This window comes from Myotis myotis, unplaced genomic scaffold (assembly GCF_014108235.1).
Source record: "Myotis myotis isolate mMyoMyo1 unplaced genomic scaffold, mMyoMyo1.p scaffold_m19_p_11, whole genome shotgun sequence".
NCBI lineage: Eukaryota > Metazoa > Chordata > Mammalia > Chiroptera > Vespertilionidae > Myotis > Myotis myotis.
In genome coordinates this window covers 77777902-77796175 of record NW_023416315.1, presented here as the reverse complement: position 1 = coordinate 77796175, position 18274 = coordinate 77777902, and the positions used below count along the sequence as shown (strand labels likewise).

At 46.2% G+C, this 18274-nt stretch overlaps 1 protein-coding gene across 1 annotated transcript; it reads left to right on the top strand.

Annotated features, from left to right (window-relative positions):
• Positions 1 to 12621: 12621 nt before the first annotated feature.
• LOC118665765 lies at positions 12622 to 17764 on the top strand (the record flags this gene model as incomplete). Its single annotated transcript, XM_036327055.1, is given in 1 exon segment — positions 12622 to 17764. A coding segment is annotated over 1 exon segment (5097 nt), but the record flags the coding sequence as incomplete, so codon positions are not given.
• Positions 17765 to 18274: the final 510 nt, after the last annotated feature.

Here is an 18274-nt window from a genome sequence, read left to right as displayed (position 1 = left end):
CAGGCTTCAGGCCTGGGCAAGGGGACCATCATATCCCCCCAATCCCCGGCTCTGCCCCCCACCTAGGCCTGATGCCTCTGGCCCAGGCATCAGGCCTGGGCAGGGGACCCTCAGCCCCTTCCAATTGCTGGCTCCGCCCCCCCCTGCCCAGGCCTGATGCCTCGCCCAGAGGAGTTGACCCTCATCACCATCTGATCGCTGATCACCGGATAGGCCCCTTGCCCAGGCCTGAGGCCTCCAGCAGAGGTGTCAGGCCTGGGCAGGGGACCCCCAGCTCCCCGCGGTTGCAGGCTCCGCCCCTGTCCAGGCCTAATGCCTCTGGCCGAGGAATCCGGCCCGGGCAGCAGGGACCACCAGCTCCCCGCGATCTCCCGCTCTGCCCCTGCCCAGGCCTAATGCCTCTGGCCAAGGCATTAGGCCTGGGCAGGGCACCCCCAGCTCCCTGCGGTTGCAGGCTCCACCCCTGCCCAGGCCTAAAGCCTCTGGCCAAGTCATTAGGCCTGGGCAGGGGACCCCCAGCTCCCCACGATCTCCCGCTCTGCCCCTTCCCAGGCCTAACGCCTCTGGCTGAGGCCTTAGGCCTGGGCAGGGGACCCCCAGCTCCCCCAGGGTGCAGGCTCTGCCCCGGCCCAGGCCTAATGCCTCTGGCTGAGGCGTCTGGCCCGGGCAGCGGGGACCCACAGCGGCAGCGGCCCCACAATCGCAGGCTCCGCTTTAGGCCCAGGCAAGGGACCCCTAGCTCCCGGGACTGCCAGCTTCGACCGTGCCCAGCTCCCATCGCTGGCTCCACCCCTACTTCCTGCTATCACTGGCCAGGGCGGCAAAGGCGCCCGATTCTCCAATCATGGCTGGGGGGCAGGGCAAAGGCGGCCCCCAGGGCCACCTTTGCCCTGCCCCCCAGCTCTTAGCTCCCCCCTGGGTTTCTGATCACTGTCAGTGGCAGGGGGCTTCTTCCTGATTTCCCTTTCGCCTCCCTGCATTGTGCCTACATATGCAAATTAACCGCCATCTTTGTTGACAGTTAACTGCCATCTTAGTTGGCAGTTAATTTGCATATCACCCTGATTAGCCAATGAAAAGGGTAGCGGTTGTATGCCAATTACCATATTTCTCTTTTATTAGTGTAGATTACTCTGAATTCTTTCTCTGACAAATTGCTTGCCTCCATTTCATTTAGTTGCTTTTCTGGTAATTCATCCTTTTACTTCATTTGGTGGTTGTTTCTTTCTCTTCCCAATTTTCTTGTTCCTTTGTAATTGTTTCTATGTATTAGATCAAACAGCTATGCCACCCAGATATTTGAATTGGTCTTACATAGCACATATTTTGTAGGACCCAGTGGTATCTCAGGTCTCATGAGATCAGTGTTCTGGGGAGGACCCCTACTTGATATATTTCGGTTCTCCTGATGTATTCAGTTCTTGAATATTATTGTTCCTTTAGTGGATGTAGTCTCCTCTCATGGTGTCTGTTTATGTGGTTTACTCCCTATGATGTCGTGCCAACCATTATGGAGGTGCTGACCAAAGAGCATATAGTATAACATGACAAGATAGGACACAGAAGAAACAGAGCACGAATGTACACAAGCCACCTATAACCCAATCAAGAGAACAACAGAGAAGAGAAAATTAGGAAAGAGAAAATAGAGCAAGAATGATAGTGAGAGAAAAAAAGAAATAAAGAAAGAATATGTGTAGAAAACAAAACAAACTAGATAAGTAAACCAAAAATCACAAACAGAAAACACCTAGAAGGGGGGCAGGGGAGGGAGAATCTATAGATGCCGTGATTAAAAAAAGAAAATATGGTTAAGGAATTGGTGGAATAGAGGAAGGGCCAAAGTTTAGGATAGAGGAGGGAGAAAAGAAATGAGAAGGCAAGGAGAAATAAAACAAGTATTTTGAAAGGAGGATAGAGGAGAGAGCAGGTAGGCCTAAATTTAGAAAGTGAAATGAGTTTAAAAATTGGGAGAAAAAAAGAGCAAGAGAAGTGAGAAAAAAATGAGTAGTGAAGAAAAATATAAGAGAAGGGATCATGTAGTAGGAGCAGGGAAGAGGAAAGTAAATATATGAATAAACCAACAGAGACTAGAATAATAACATATCAATAAAACAGATAAAGAAGATTATTTCTAAGGTGGGAGGAAAGAAAGGAAAGAGAAAAGCTAAAATATAGAAAGGAGAAGAAAAGTGGTGGGCAAAAAAGAGAAGAGAAGAAAAAAGTGCAAAAAGAATAAATAAAAAAAATAAAAGATTAAGCTTGTGTAGCCCGCCCCCATCCAAGGAACAGCAGGCTCCTTTTCACAACACCCTCTTTCTGAGGAACAGCAGCTGTGTGTGAAGCCTCCCAACAACAATAAGAGGAGCCACCACTACTGTGAACAGCACCCACCAGAGGAGCTTCTACCAACTGAGAAGCAGCTGCTACCACAACTGCCCGAGGAGCAACCACAGCCCAAGGAGCCACTGCCACCCAAAGAGCAGCCTATGAACGACTCAACATCTAGATATGTCAGTGAGATCAAACATGGGTAGACAAAGAAACCCCCAAAGGAAAGAAAAGGAGGACTTGCCAGAAAAGCAGCTAAGTGAAACCGAGGTAGGCAGCATGACAGAAAAAGAATTCAGATTAAGGATCCCAGAATGCATAAACCAGATGGAGAAAAAAATCAACAACTTATGCAAGAAGCAAGAAGAAAGAGATGAAAAAAATCAATAAATCATGTAAGAACCAAGAAGAAATGAAGAGTGATATAGCTGCAATAATAAAAAAAAAAGAACCATTGAAAGTTTCAACAGTAGACTAGGAGAAGCAGAGGACCGAATTAGTGAATTAAAAGACAGTATAACAAAACACACCCAAACTGAACAGAAATTGGAGGAAAAAATTAAAAGACAGGAGGCGAATCTAAGGGAGCTATGGGACAACATGAGACGAAACAACATACGAATAATAGGGGTTCCAGAACAACAGAAAGAGGAACAAGGGTTATAAAACCTATTTGAAGAAATAATATCAGAAAACTTCCCTGAGGTGGAGAAGAAAAAATTCACACAAGCACAGAGTCCCAAACAAGGTGAAACCGAAAAGACCCACACCAAGACATATCATAATTACCATGGCAAATGTTCAGGAAAAAGAGAGATCTTACAGGCTGCAAGAGAGAGACGGAAGGTTACATTCAAGGGATCTCCTATTAGATTATCAAATGATTTCTCAACAGAAACACATCAGGCTAGAAAAGAATGGACAGAAATTTACAAAGTGATGCAAAGCAAAGGTCTGAATCCAAGAATGCTCTATCCAGCAAGGCTATCATTCAAAATTAAAGGGGAAATAAGAAGCTTCACAGACAAAAAAAAAGGCTAAGGGAGTTTATCACCACCAAGCCAGCAATGCAAGAAATGCTAAAGGGACTGGTGTAAAAAAGAAGAAATAAAAGCTCAGAAATAAAACAGCCACACAAAAAAAGAAATGGCGATAAACAAGTACCTTTCAATAATAACTTTAAACGTAAACGGACTAAATGCACCAACCAAAAGACATTGAGTGGCTGAATGGATAAAAAAACATGACCCATACATTTGCTGTCTACAAGAGACCCACCTCATTAGAAGGGACTCACACAGACTGAAAGTGAAGGGATGGAAAAATATGTTTCAGGCAAATGGAAATGAAAATAAAGCTGGGGTATGAATACTTATATTGGACAAAACAGACCTGAAAGTGAAGGCTATAACAAGAGATAAGGAATGCCACTTCATAATACTAAAGGGATCAATACAACAAGAAGATATAACCCTGATAAACATATATGCACTCAATGCAGGAGCACTCAAATACATAAAAAAGAAACTCCTGGAACTTATCAAAGGAGAGATCAACAACAATACAATCATAGTAGGGGACTTTAATACACCACTGACATCACTGGATAAATCCTCAAGACAAACAATCAGCAATGAAACAGCAATCCTAAATGACTCACTAGATCAGATGGACTTAATAGACTTCTTCAGAACACTTCACTCCAAAGCCACAGAATATACATTCTACTCAAGTGCTCATTAGACTATTTTTGAATATGTCTAATGAGCACTTGAGTAGAAAACCATTTCCCTTAACAACAGGAACAAGAGGGGATGCCCTCTTTTACTACTCTTGTTCAACATAGTACTAGAAGTCCTGACCATAGGGATCAGACAATAAGAAGAAATAAAAGGCATCTGAATTGGAAAGGAGAACGTAAAACTGTCATTGTCTGCAGATGACATGATACCATACATAGAAAACTCTAAAGCAGTGATGGTGAACCTTTTGAGCTCGGTGTGTCAGCATTTTGAAAAACCCTAACTAACTCTGGTGCCGTGTCACATACAGGAATTTTTTGATATTTGCAACCATAGTAAAACAAAGATTTATATTTTTTGATATTTATTTTATTTTATTTAAATGCCATTTAACAAAGAAAAATCAACCAAAAAAATGACTTCGCGTGTCACCTCTGACACGCGTAGCATAGGTTCGCCATCACTGCTCTAAAGACTTCATAAAAAAACTACTAGATTTAATAATGAATTTGGAAACCTAGCAGAATACAAAATTAATACCCTCAAACCCATACCATTCTTATACACCAGTAGTGAACTCTCAGAAGGAGAAACTAAAAAGCAATCCCATTTACTATTGGAACAAAAAATTAAGATACTTAGGAATAAATTTAACCAAGGAGGTAAAAGACCTGTATTTCGAAAACTACAGGACACTGAAAAAAGAGATAGAGGAAGATATAAACAAGTGGGAGAATATACCATATTCATGGATTGGTAGAATCAACATCATTAAAATGTCCATATTACCCAAAGCAATCTACAGATTCAATGCAATCCCTATTAAAATACCAATGGCATATTTCACAGACCTAGAACACATATTCCAAAAATTTATATGGAATTAAAAAAGACCCAGAATAGCCACAGAAATCTTGAGAAAGAACAACAAAGTTGGAGGGATTACAAAACCAGATATCAAGTTTTACTACAAAGCTGCTGTACTCAAGACAGGCTGGTACTGGCACAAGAACAGACATATAGAGTAATGGGACAAAACAAAGTACCCAGATATCGACCCAAACCATTATTCTCAATTAATATTTGAAAAAGGAGCCAAGAGGATACAATGGAGTCAAGACAGTCTCTTCAACAAATGGTGTTGGGAAAACTGAACAGATACATGCCAAAAAAAAAAAAAAAAAAAAAAAAAAGAAACTAGACTACCAACTTACACCATACTATGGTTAATAATGCGGATTTTTTCAATAGATAGAGTTACACATATGGTGATATATATGCAATTTGATATGTGTGCTATTTTGTTGTATTGACAGCAAGCTTAAAAACTTCATATGTCAGATTTTCTGAAGGTGTTAACATTATAGATATTTTTACACTTAAAAATGGCAAATTTTGTGCCAAAAAAAAAGAGCTTTTATGGGAAGTTTAATTCATTTATTTTGAAGAAAAGTGATGCTGAATACTTCGGGAAGCTTATGGTGAACATGCCCCATATCAAGATACTTCTGAATGCTGGTTTAAATGCTTTAAAAGTGATGATTTTGATGTGAAAGACAAAGAACGTCCAGGTCAACTGAAAAAGTTTGAAGATCACCAATTACAAGCATTATTGGATGAAGATGCTTGTCAAACTCAAAAAAAACTTATAGAAAGATTAAACCTTACTCAGCAAACAATTTCTGATCATTTACAAGCAATGGGAAAGATTTTAAAGGAAGAAAATGGGTGCCACATCATTGGAACGAAAGACAAATGGAAAACCGAAAAGTCATCAGTAAAATGTTGCTTCAATGGCACAAAAGAAAGTCTTTTTTGCATCGAATTGTGACTGGCGATGAAAAGTGGGTTTATTTTGAGACTCCCAAGTGTACAAAATCATGGGTTGATTCAGGTCAACCATCAACATTGACTGCAAGGCCAAATCGCTTTGCAAAGAAGACAATTCTCTGCATTTGGTGAGATCAGGAAGGTGTGGTGTATTATGAGCTTCTAAAACCAGGTGAAACCGTTACTACTGAGCACTACCACAACAAATAATCAATTTGAACCATGCATTGATCATGAAATGACCAGAATGTGTGAGAAGACACAGCAAAGTAATTTTGCTTCATGATAACACACCATCACACACTTCAAAACCAGTTAAAGACATGTTGAAAGATTTTGCCTGGGAAGTATTAACCCACCCGCTGTATTCACCAGACCTTGCTCCTTCAGATTACCACTTGTTCTGATCAATGGCACACGCACTTTCTAAGCAGCACTTCAAAACGTACGAAGAAGTGGAAAATTTGGTTTCTGGATGGTTTGCCTCAAAACAAGAAAAGTTCTATTGGGACAGTATCCACAAATTACCTGAAAGACAGGGAAAATGTGTAGCTAGCGATGGATATTACTTTGAATAAAGAACTTTTGATGTTTCTCTTGAAATTATTTTGTTTCCTTTGGTTACAAAATCCGCATTATTAACAGGTACACCTAGTACACAAAAATAAACTCCAAATGTTTAAAAGACTTAAATATAAGACATGACACCATAAAAATCTTAGAAAAAAAACAGGCAAAAAAATCTCAGACATCTTTCATAGCAATATGTTTACAGATACATCTCCTAGGGCATAGGAAACTAAGGAGAAAATAAACGGTACTACGTCAAAATAAAAAGCTTCTGCGCAGCAAAAGAAACCATCAACATAACAACAAGAAAGCCCACTGCATGGGAGAACATATTTGCCTATGATACATCTGATAAGGGGTTAATCTCCAAAATTTATAGGGAACTTATACAACTTAACAAAAGGAAGATAAAAAAATCCAATTTAAAAATGGGCAAAGGATCTAAATAAGCACTTCTCCAAATTGGACATATAGAAGGCTAAAAGGTATATGAAAAAATTTTTAGTCACTAGTCACCTGAGAGATGCAAATAAAAACAACAGTAAGGTATCACCTCACTCCTGTCAGAATGGCTATCATCAATAAATCAACAAGCAACAAGTGCTGGCGAGGGTGTGGAGAAAAGGGAAACCTAGTGCACTGCTGGTGGGAATGCAGACTGCTACAGCCTCTGGAAAACAGTATGGAGTTTCCTCAAAAAATTAAATTTGAAACTCCCATTTGACCCACTGATCTTTTAGGAATATATCCTAAGAAATCAAAAGTACCAGTCAGAAAGACTATATGACCCCTATGTTCACAGCAGTGCAATTTACAATAGGTAAGATTTGAAAACAGCCTAAGTGCCCATCAGCAGATGAGTGGATTAAAAAACTGTGGTACATCTGGATGTGGGCAGGAGGGCCCTGGGCTACTGGGAGGCTGGTTAGTGGCAGCGGGTCAGTGCTAATGGCTCCATTTGGCCTCATTAGCAGTGGCAGTGGCTATGGTGATGACCCTGACTTTCTATTTCTGATGTATTAGTCCTTGAATATCTATTTGGTTCTGAAATTTCTTTTCCTTTGTCCATTACCCATCCTTTCCCGTAAATACCTCAACACAATGTTCTATTTAAATGTTCTTTGTCATTTACAAGTCTCTATTGACTACTAACTTTGGTAATGGAGCCAGTTCCTTCCCTCTTCATGTCTTATGATTTTTAAAAATGCATTCTGTATTGTACATAAGAGGACAGTGGAGAGTAAAGCATAATTTTGTGTCTGTCCAGAGTACATGCCTTTCATTCTGTGATGGTTAGGGTGAGGGACTTATCTTTCAGAATTCCGCCCCCTCCCCCCTCAAGTGGAAGTGAACTGTTGCTGAACTGCAGCCTTAATTAGATGGAATTCACCTTCATTTAGCCCAAACCCTATCCTCCCATGCCTTATCTGACTGAGTAATTTGATAGGTTTTTTTTTTGTTGTTGTTTTTTAAATGTTCTAACTGGAATTAGAGCTCGGTCTCATTTTGAGTTTGAACCCTAATTTGGTTCCAACTGGCAATTAAGCGTGATGTCCTAAGCTGCATGAATTATCCTTGCTTACTAGGTCCTTTTACATTGATTGCTACTTTCTTTGTCAACTTTCAGAGAAAGGGGCAAAAGAACTCTTTGGTCAGGCAATTAATGCCCTTGTAGACTCATCTCACAATATTTTCAAAAGCTTAATTGATTTTTTCTTTCTTGCAAAATGCCCTGGTCTATGGCAAGTCCACTTCTAATCCAACACTCAGGCAGGCATCTGCCCCAGGTATAGCAGCTGCAGTCTCTGCTTACTTGTGAAGAACTCATCCCTCTTCAGTTTACATCCAGGCGACAAAATAGAAGAGTATAAACTAAGAAGGCAGAGAGGAGCAAGCTGCACCTTCACAGTCTCACAGAAAATGCTTCTGGGGAAGCGTGTGACTAGTTCAGCACAACCCCAGAGACTGCTGGGAAATTAAGGGAGGGGCTCAAAAGTAGGGCTGATATTAGTGCAGTTAATAATTGAAGGTCTTTATATTGAATAATTGCCCTTCTTCCCTATGCTTATGTGCTTGTAGATAGGTATTTACCACCTAGACAAAATACTCAAAGCAGTTCTCTAAAGGGCATGTAGATTTTTATACCGAAGAGTAAAACCTTCCCCTTCCTGGCATGTGGGGGTTCCCAAAACATAAAATCTGGCTCAAAGCTGAGTTTGAGAACCTAACTCTTAGCCATAGCTGTGTTATTTTTGTCAAGTTACTGAAGTTGATTGCCCCAATCTCCTCATTCATACAATAAAAGGTATTTGTGAAGTTGAAGGAAATCATGTATGAGAAGTATTTAGCATGGTACCTAGAATACAGTAAATATTAAATAGACAACAGCTCAAACCACAGAGGGGAGAAATCAGGTGTGGTTAGCACTTCCCTTCAGCCAGGAAGAACAAAGAGCATTTATATTGTTATTGATGAAATAGTTGTTTTATATGGAAAGGAAGAAAGGAATTCAAAGTTAGGTATTGGAGAGAAAGAGGAACGTCTTTTTGTTTTGTTTTTGTTTTTAAAGATGATTCACAGCATTTCTATATTCTATTTAGTACAAGGACTGAAAGTCATTAAAATTAAATGAACCCTTGGCTGATCTAACACTTCCCAACCCTTATTATCTATATTAATAAAAGAGTAATATGCAAATTGGTCACGACACCCTCACTGTCATGACCGGTTATGCTAATTAGTCATGACCAGTATGCAAATTGATAATCACGCTAACACAATAATAAGAAAGGGCTATGCTAATTAGCCTTGATATGCTAATTAGTTATGGCAAGTATGCAAATTGACCATGACTCTAACACACAAGATGGCCTCCCCCACGTGGTCAAAGATGGCTGCCCCCAAGTGGCCACAAGCTGGCCACCACATGATAGCCTGCAGGGGAGGACAGTTATGGGCGTTCAGGCCAGCAGGGGAGGGCAGTTAGGGGTGACCAGACCAGCAGGGGAGGACAGTTGGGGGTGATCGGGCTGGCAGGAGAGCAGTTAGGCGTCGATCAGGCTGGCAGGGGAGTGGTTAGGGATGATCAGGCTGGCAAGCAGAAGTGGTTAGGGGCAATCAGGCAGGCAAGAAAGCAGTTGGGAGCCAGCAGTCTGGATTGTGAGAGGGATGTCTGACTGCCCAGTGAGATCAGTCCCAAATGGGCAGTCAGACATCCCCTAAGGGGTCCCAGATTGGAGAGGGTGCAGGCTGGGCCGAGGGACACCCCCTCCCCCATAGTGCACAAATCTTGTACACTGGGCCTCTAGTTTTCAAATAATCATGTTAGGTTTTAAAATTTCAAATAGAGCAAGCAAAGCAAAACAATCTCTGTTTCTTAAAATATAATGAAATGCAGATATCAAACTGAAACTTGTGGTTTTCCTCTGGACAGGATGCAAAGGTTATTTCCTCAGTTCCTGTCCAGGTGGATTCAAAGAATGAAGCCATAGACCAGTGGTTCTCAACCTTCTGGCCCTTTAAATACAGTTCCTCATGTCGTGACCCAACCATAAAATTATTTTCGTTGCTACTTCATAACTGTAATGTTGCTACTGTTATGAATCGTAATGTAAATATCTGATATGCAGGGTGGTCTTAGGCGACTCCTGTGAAAGGGTTGTTTGACCGCCAAAGAGGTTGCGACCCACAGGTTGAGAACCGCTGCCATAGACAAAAGGTGGAAATTGGGAAGCAAGCACAGACTTCCACTTGGGGCGGGAGTTCCAAAGGGGTAGCCCACTAAGTCTCTCTTTCCTAAGGTTTATAAAAGCTGCAGTTCATTGTGTCCTGATATCCCCTCTGATTGGCCACTATAGCAGCTTCAAAGTTCAAATCCCACATGGGATCCCCTTTTTTTCTCCCCCTCCTGTGGTAGAATTCTCTATTCCCTGTGAAAACCTGTTTTCCTCTTTCTCCCTTTTATTCTTCTCCCCGTGGCTTTTCCCTGTCTTATGTAAATAGGTATCTTCTTCTCCCCTTTATCCTATGGCATCTCTTTTCTCTCTTTGTGAATGTTTGCCTTTTGGCAGCTCTCAGCCCCCCAGCTTTGCAGTCCTCCCCCATGGACCCTCTTTATTTCTAAAACTCCCTAAACCTGCCTATTTTACTCCTAAAAACTCCTTTAACAAGATACCTCCTTCTTTAGATGAAAACTTTCCAGGAGAAAAGCAGGCACAGAAAACTCTTACTTGGAAAACAAATATTAAACAAAAAAGAACTTCTAATCACCAGCGGCCTTGGCCTGCTTCCTCCTCCCCCCACACCCCACCTCGGTCTCTCCCCTTGAATTTCAACAATTTGAACAGCTATAATTCAACAAAGGACCCCCTCTTCAGTGCACAAACACATTTAAGAGATTCATTCACTGAAACACCTAGAGGTGGGCAAGCAAAGCAAGCCAGGAGGTGAGAGGGAAGAAGAGCTATGGACACAGCCTACACCCTAAAGTTCACTGCAGGGCTCAGCCTGAAGCTCACTGCGGGGTTCAGCCTAGTGGCAGAAGAAAGAAATCAGGTTGTGGCTGGCACCTCCCTTCAGACAGGAGGAGCAGAGAGTCAGTGAGCATTCCTGCAAGAGTGGGCATTGCTAGCTGTAACTGAGCCCTGTGACCTGGGCAGAGATGCAGCACAAAGGTAAAACCACAGTTGTCTGGCAATCGACATTCCAGAGAAAGAAAGCCATTAAGCCTGGATGCCTTCCCTTAACCTCCTATTAGATCATGGTAGCAACCATGCTTGGGTAAAAATTGCTGTTTAATATTTTAACCCTGCTGACTTGGCTTCTGAAATTATTTGCTTGCTAAAATAATAGAAAAGTTATTTTAATTTTCTGAACTTATATAAGTTATCCCATTCGACTGGATACTCCATTGATTGTGGTTTGAACACCCCCATTGATAATGATCTTACTTGTCTCTTGAAACACATTCCTCTGCACCTGGAGACTATTACAGCACAATTACTCTAAATTGCCTCAGTGGCTCCATATAATGTGTTTCCATTGACTCAGTGGTCCCAAGACCTGAAACTATAATTAATCTTTGTAACTAAATTGCTCAATCTAAGCTTCTGTAACAAACTGCTTTTTGCAGACCAGGTTCCTCATTCCAAACCTCGAGATGTAATCAATACCTTTGTGAGATTTGCCTATATAAGTATGTTTTGGCCAAAAAAGCACTACAAGATTTGGAGAGCAAATTGCCCCCTCATAGTCCTGGCTTTGAAATTGTAAGGCTGCTGAAAACCCCCCCCTTCCCCCTGGACCAGCTTTTCCAGTAAGCTCTGGTTAATGTAAAGATTAAAGAGAACTTCCCCCTCCTGACCTTTCCCGTAAAGCTCTGGCGCCCTGATCTGGTCATAGCATAGTTATCTTATCACTCCTCGGGATCGGCCTGCGCATACCAGACCACCCTGGCCCCTTAGGAAATGAGTCAACTAATAACAAAGACCTGTCCCTGTAAAAGATGAGTTATGAGTTAACTGGTAACCCAGTTCCCTGTTTTCCGGCCACCTGCGTGTGGTTTTTGCCTTTATAAACCCGTGTTCTGCAATTGCTCGGGGCTCCAGTCAGCAGCACTTCCTTTGTGTTGTTGCCTGCCTGCCTGAGAGCCCCTGCGCTGCGCTTGTAATAAAAATCCTCTTGCTCTTGCATCAAGCCTCGGTCTCTGCGTTTGACTTGGGGTCGTCGCCTCCTCTGCTGGACTCTCCGGGGGTCTTAGGGCCCAACATTTGGGGGCTCGTCCGGGATTAGGCGACCCCCTTCAAGCGCTGGGATCGGTCTTGGAGGTAAGCAGACTCCGGAGTCATTCAGTGTTTGTCTTGTCCTTTGTTCGTTCTTAGTTTCGGTTTTTCAGGAAGACAGGGTGTCGGCTCCGTAAGGAGTCGGCTCCTCTGGTCGTAGGGGCTTCGGCCAGAAAAACTGTCACCCTGGGGGACGCCCCAGGATCGGGCGGTGACCAAGAGGTCTTGGTCACTTCAGGTTCTGGCTGTCCGGCAACGGGCACTCGCGTGTCCGGCCGGACTAGCATTAGGGAGGGATATCATCCCTCAGCGGCCGTTCTGTATCTGGGTAAATTCTTGTGGATCCGGTGTCTTGTCGCGTCATTGTTTGTTCTTTGTTTTTGTCTTTTACTCCTCTTCTCCCATCCAGGTAACATGGGCCACGGAAGCAGCACCCCTCTTTCTCTTACAGTAGCACACTGGACGGACGTCCGGAGTCGGGGACTCAATCTTTCCGTCAGTGTTAAGAAGGGTCATTGGCAGACTTTCTGTTCATCCGACTGGCCAGCCCTAGGCGTGGGATGGCCAGCGGACGGGACTTTTGACCTGTCTATTATTTTTGCAGTAAAGAATAAGGTGTTCCAATCAGGCCCGGCGGGCCATCCAGACCAGCAGCCGTATATTGTCGTCTGGCAGGACCTGGTCCAGAACCCTCCCTCTTGGCTGAAACCCTGGCTGCCATCCGGAACCTCCCGGGTTCTTGTGGCCCAGGCCCCTCCCGCCGCAGATCAGACGAAACGTCCCCTGGCAGATTCTCAAACCGATCTTCTCCTCTTGGACTCTCCACCCCCTTACCCCTCTCCTCTCCAGCCAGAGCCGCCGGGGAGACCGGAGCCTTCAGCACCTCCTCCCGCCCCTCCAACAGAGGGACCGGCCCAGGGAACCCGGAGTCAGAGGAGACATCCCGCGTCTCCAGATTCGACCGTAGCCTGCCCTCTCCGACCATACGGGCCTCCACCCCCCCGCGGAGACGATAATGAAACGGCTCCGCTCCAGCCACTCCAATACTGGCCCTTCTCCTCGGCAGACCTCTATAACTGGAAAACTAACCACCCTCCCTTTTCAGAGGATCCCCAGCGTCTAACGGGGCTGGTTGAGTCCCTTATGTTCTCTCACCAGCCCACTTGGGACGATTGTCAACAGCTCCTTCAGACTCTCTTTACTACAGAGGAAAGGGAGCGGATCCTCTTGGAGGCCCGGAAGAACGCCCCTGGCCCCGACGGCCGGCCGACTCTACTCCCTCATTTGGTGGATGCGGCCTTTCCTCTGGCCAGGCCGGACTGGGACTTCAACACGGCAGAAGGTAGGGAGCACCTGAAGGTCTACCGCCAGACACTAGTGGCCGGCCTCAGAGGGGCAGCTCGGCGCCCCACGAATTTGGCTAAGGTAAGAGAGGTCATACAGGGGCCCACTGAACCGCCTTCTGTTTTTCTCGAGCGATTAATGGAGGCGTTCAGACGGTACACCCCGTTTGACCCCACCTCCGAGGGGCAGAGGGCCTCAGTAGCTATGGCTTTCATAGGGCAGTCAGCATTAGATATTAAGAAAAAGCTGCAGAGACTTGAGGGATTGCAGGACTTTACCCTCCAAGATTTAGTTAAGGAAGCAGAGAAAGTGTACCATAAGAGGGAGACCGAGGAGGAAAAGGAGCAGCGGAAGGAGAGAGAGAGAGAGGAGAAGGAGGAGAAAAAGGAAAAAAGGGAAGAGCAGAGACTAACCCGTATCTTGGCCGCAGCAATAGAAGGGAGTAAGCCACAGGAGAGAGGAAAAGGAAGACAGGCAGGGGCCCTGGGCAACAGGCCACCGTTAAGGAAGAATCAATGTGCTTATTGCAAGGAAGAAGGACATTGGAAGCGGGAGTGCCCAAAGAGACTAGCAAAGAAGGCGCTGGCACTCCAGGAAGATAGTGATTGAAGAAGTCGGGGCTCGGATCCCCTCCCCGAGCCTAGGGTAACTCTTAAGGTGGAGGGGAAGCCTGTTAACTTTCTGGTAGACACAGGGGCCCAATATTCAGTTCTTAAGAAACCACTAGGACCAGTCTCCCAGAAGACCTCCTGGGTGATAGGGGCAACGGGAAATGAGCAATATTCCTGGACCACCACCCGGACAGTTGATCTAGGCACGGGAAGAGTGACTCATTCCTTCTTAGTAATACCCGAGTGTCCAGCCCCCCTTCTGGGAAGAGACTTGCTAACTAAAATGGGGGCTCAGATCACTTTCACCCCACGGGGGCCGACCCTGACCCAACATGGAGAGCCAATTACTCTCTTGACACTCCAGCTCGAAGACGAGCATCGGCTGTTTGAGAGTAATGTCCGAAAGGACGAGAGGATAGCGGGATGGTTACAGCAATACCCCAAAGCTTGGGCTGAAACCGCGGGGATGGGCTTAGCTACCGAACGGCCCCCCGTGATAGTAGAGCTTAAGTCCACTGCAACCCCGATTGCAGTACGACAGTACCCCATGGCAAAAGAAGCCTGGAGGGGGATCAAGGTTCATGTCCAACGCCTCCTACGCCTTGGAGTCCTCGTTAAGTGCCACTCCCCGTGGAACACCCCACTCCTCCCGGTAAAAAAGCCCGGAACTGATGACTACCGACCGGTGCAGGATTTAAGAGAAGTCAACAAGAGGGTACAGGATATTCATCCCACGGTCCCCAATCCTTACAATCTCTTAAGCTCTATCCCTCCGTCCCATGTGTGGTATTCAGTCCTAGACTTAAAAGATGCCTTCTTCTGCTTAAGACTGCATCCTGCCAGCCAGAATATTTTCGCCTTCGAGTGGAGAGACCCAGATTCGGGAATAACGGGGCAGCTGACTTGGACCCGACTTCCGCAAGGATTCAAAAATTCCCCCACTATCTTCGATGAGGCTCTTCATCAAGACCTGGCTGCTTTCCGTGCTGACCACCCGCAAGTCACCCTTCTCCAGTACGTGGATGACCTTCTCCTCGCCGGAGCTACTAAGGAGGACTGTGAAACAGGTACCGGGGCCTTGCTTTTAGAGCTCTCCCGCCTAGGATACCGGGTCTCGGCCAAGAAGGCCCAGATATGTCAGCGGAGAGTGACCTATTTAGGATACGCACTAGAAGGGGGAAAGAGGTGGCTCACTGAAGCCCGAAAAAGCACAGTCACCCAGATTCCCAGACCGCAGACCCCCCGGCAGGTACGCGAGTTCCTGGGAACAGCTGGATTCTGCCGCCTCTGGATTCCAGGTTTTGCAACCCTAGCGGAGCCCCTATACCCGCTGACAAAACAAGGGAACCCCTTCGAGTGGGGGGAGACTCATCAGAAAGCCTTTGACGACATTAAAAAGGCTCTTCTCTCGGCGCCGGCATTGGCCTTACCAGATGTGGCCAAGCCCTTCACTCTGTTCATAGATGAAAGAAAGGGAGTAGCCAGGGGGGTCCTAACTCAAACCTTAGGCCCCTGGAAGAGGCCGGTAGCCTATTTATCCAAGAGACTAGACCCAGTGGCTAGGGGGTGGCCAGGCTGTCTAAGAGCAATTGCAGCTACTGCCCTGCTTGTAAGAGATGCGGACAAACTTACTTTGGGGCAGAAACTAACTGTGGTGGCCCCACACACTCTCGAGAGTGTTATCCGGCAGCCACCGGACCGGTGGCTATCCAACGCCCGGATGACTCACTACCAGAGTCTCCTGCTAAGTGAAGATCGAATCCGCTTCGGGGCTCCGGTAGCTCTCAACCCAGCAACCTTACTACCGGAAGTAAATCCTGAGAGCAAAGAAGTCCTACACTCATGCCGTGACATTCTGGCAGAGGAAACAGGGCCGAGGAGAGACCTCAAAGATTCCCCCTTGCCAGAGCCTCAACTCACCTGGTACACGGATGGAAGCAGCTACCTCTATGAAGGTAAGAGGGTGGCGGGAGCGGCTGTGGTCAGCAAGGACCGGACTATCTGGGCTAGTAGCTTGCCCGAAGGGACTTCGGCCCAGAAGGCTGAATTAATTGCTCTGACACAGGCTCTCAGGCTGGCAGAGAACAGCCGGGCTAATATTTATACTGACAGTCGTTATGCTTTTGCCACTGCTCATGTGCACGGGGCTATATACCGTCAGAGAGGTCTCCTCACCTCAGCAGGAAGGGAAATTAAAAATAAAAAGGAAATCCTCGACCTCCTAGAAGCCATTCATGCCCCCCAGGAGGTAGCTATCATCCATTGTCCCGGCCACCAGAAAGGGACCTCGGAAACAGCTATAGGAAACAGGAAAGCGGATGCCGAGGCAAGGCAGGCCGCTCTAGGGCCCCGGCTACTCGCCCTCGCTGTTGGCCCCGCAGCACCACAGCCAGAGACCCTCCTCTACACCCTAGAGGAGGAAAAAGACCTGCTTAAAAGGCCAGAAAAATACCATAAGGACAAACTAGGAGTGTGGAGAACTGCAGGGGAAAAAATGGTAGTACCAAGGGCGGCAGCCACTGCCTACCTCCAACAACTGCATCGCCTTACCCACCTGGGGGCCAAACACCTCAGCTCCACCAGCCGGGCAACGGGACACTATGTCAAAGGACTCGATCGCCTTTCAGAAGAAGTAGTTAAGCAATGCAAGGTGTGTCAGCTGGTAAATGTACATTCATCCCAGGTCGGGACCGGACACAGGCTCAGGGGAGACCGGCCCGGGAGTTACTGGGAGGTGGATTTTACAGAAGTGAAGCCCGCCCGATACGGTTATAAATATCTTTTAGTTTTCATAGATACCTTCTCAGGTTGGGTAGAAGCCTTCCCTACCAAAAGAGAAACTGCAACTGTGGTCGCCAAGAAGATCTTAGAAGACATCTTTCCACGGTTTGGAATTCCTAAGGTAATTGGATCAGACAACGGTCCAGCTTTTGTTGCCCAGGTAAGTCAGGGAATGGCCAAGATACTAGGGGCGGATTGGAAATTGCATTGTGCTTACAGGCCCCAGAGTTCAGGTCAGGTAGAAAGAATGAATAGAACATTAAAAGAGGCTATGACTAAATTGTCCTTAGAGACTGGCGTGGCAGACTGGACGGTCCTCCTTCCCTTTGCCCTTTTCCGCGCGCGAAACACCCCAGGCCCCTTGGGGGTGACACCGTTCGAGGTTTTGTTTGGGGCCCCTCCGCCCCTAGCCGCTGACCCTTGGTCCGTGCCCACAGACACTCACACCCCTCAATCCCTGCTTGCCAGGCTGAAGGCCCTCGAGACTGTCCAGAAGGAGGTGTGGACTCCCCTGGCCGCCCTCTACCAACCAGGAGAACTGCAAGTCCCCCACCAGTTCCAGGTCGGAGACTTTGTGTACATCAGACGCCATCGGGCCGCTAATCTCGAGCCGAGGTGGAAGGGACCCCACCTGGTATTGCTGACAACCCCAACAGCGGTCAAGGTAGACGGTGTAGCTGCTTGGATCCACGCCTCCCACGTCAAGCGGGCACCCCCATCAGACGACACCGATCATGGATGGACTGTGGAGAAGACAGACAACCCTCTCAAGCTACGGATTTGCCGCCGCCCTCTTCCTGCTGAGCCTGCCGCTGATAAGTAGCAACCCCCATGCCCCAAAGAGACTAACTTGGAGGGTAATGTCCCCCCACACCGGACAGACGGCCTGGTCGGTCACCAATATAGCACCTAAAGGGACATGGTGGCCAGACTTAACGCCAGACCTCTGCGCTATGGCAGCAGGATACAGACTATGGGACCTCCCTGAGAGAACAGTAGAAGAGACTAAAGCAGGTATAGAGACCCGAGCTTACATAGGAAAAGGAAGAGATTTGCAATTTGGAGTTCACTGTAGTTATCTGGGGGCCCGTGAGCGTCTTACGATGACCCAATTCTATGTGTGCCCCAAAGACAGGCAGGGACATAGAAAGAATTGTGGATCTGAACGAGAGTATTTCTGTGCAGAATGGGGATGTGAGACAACTGGTACTGGATATTGGATCAGAGGGCCCCCCGAGTGGGACCTCATCCAGGTTCGGAGAAATGAGAGCCAAACCTCCGGACA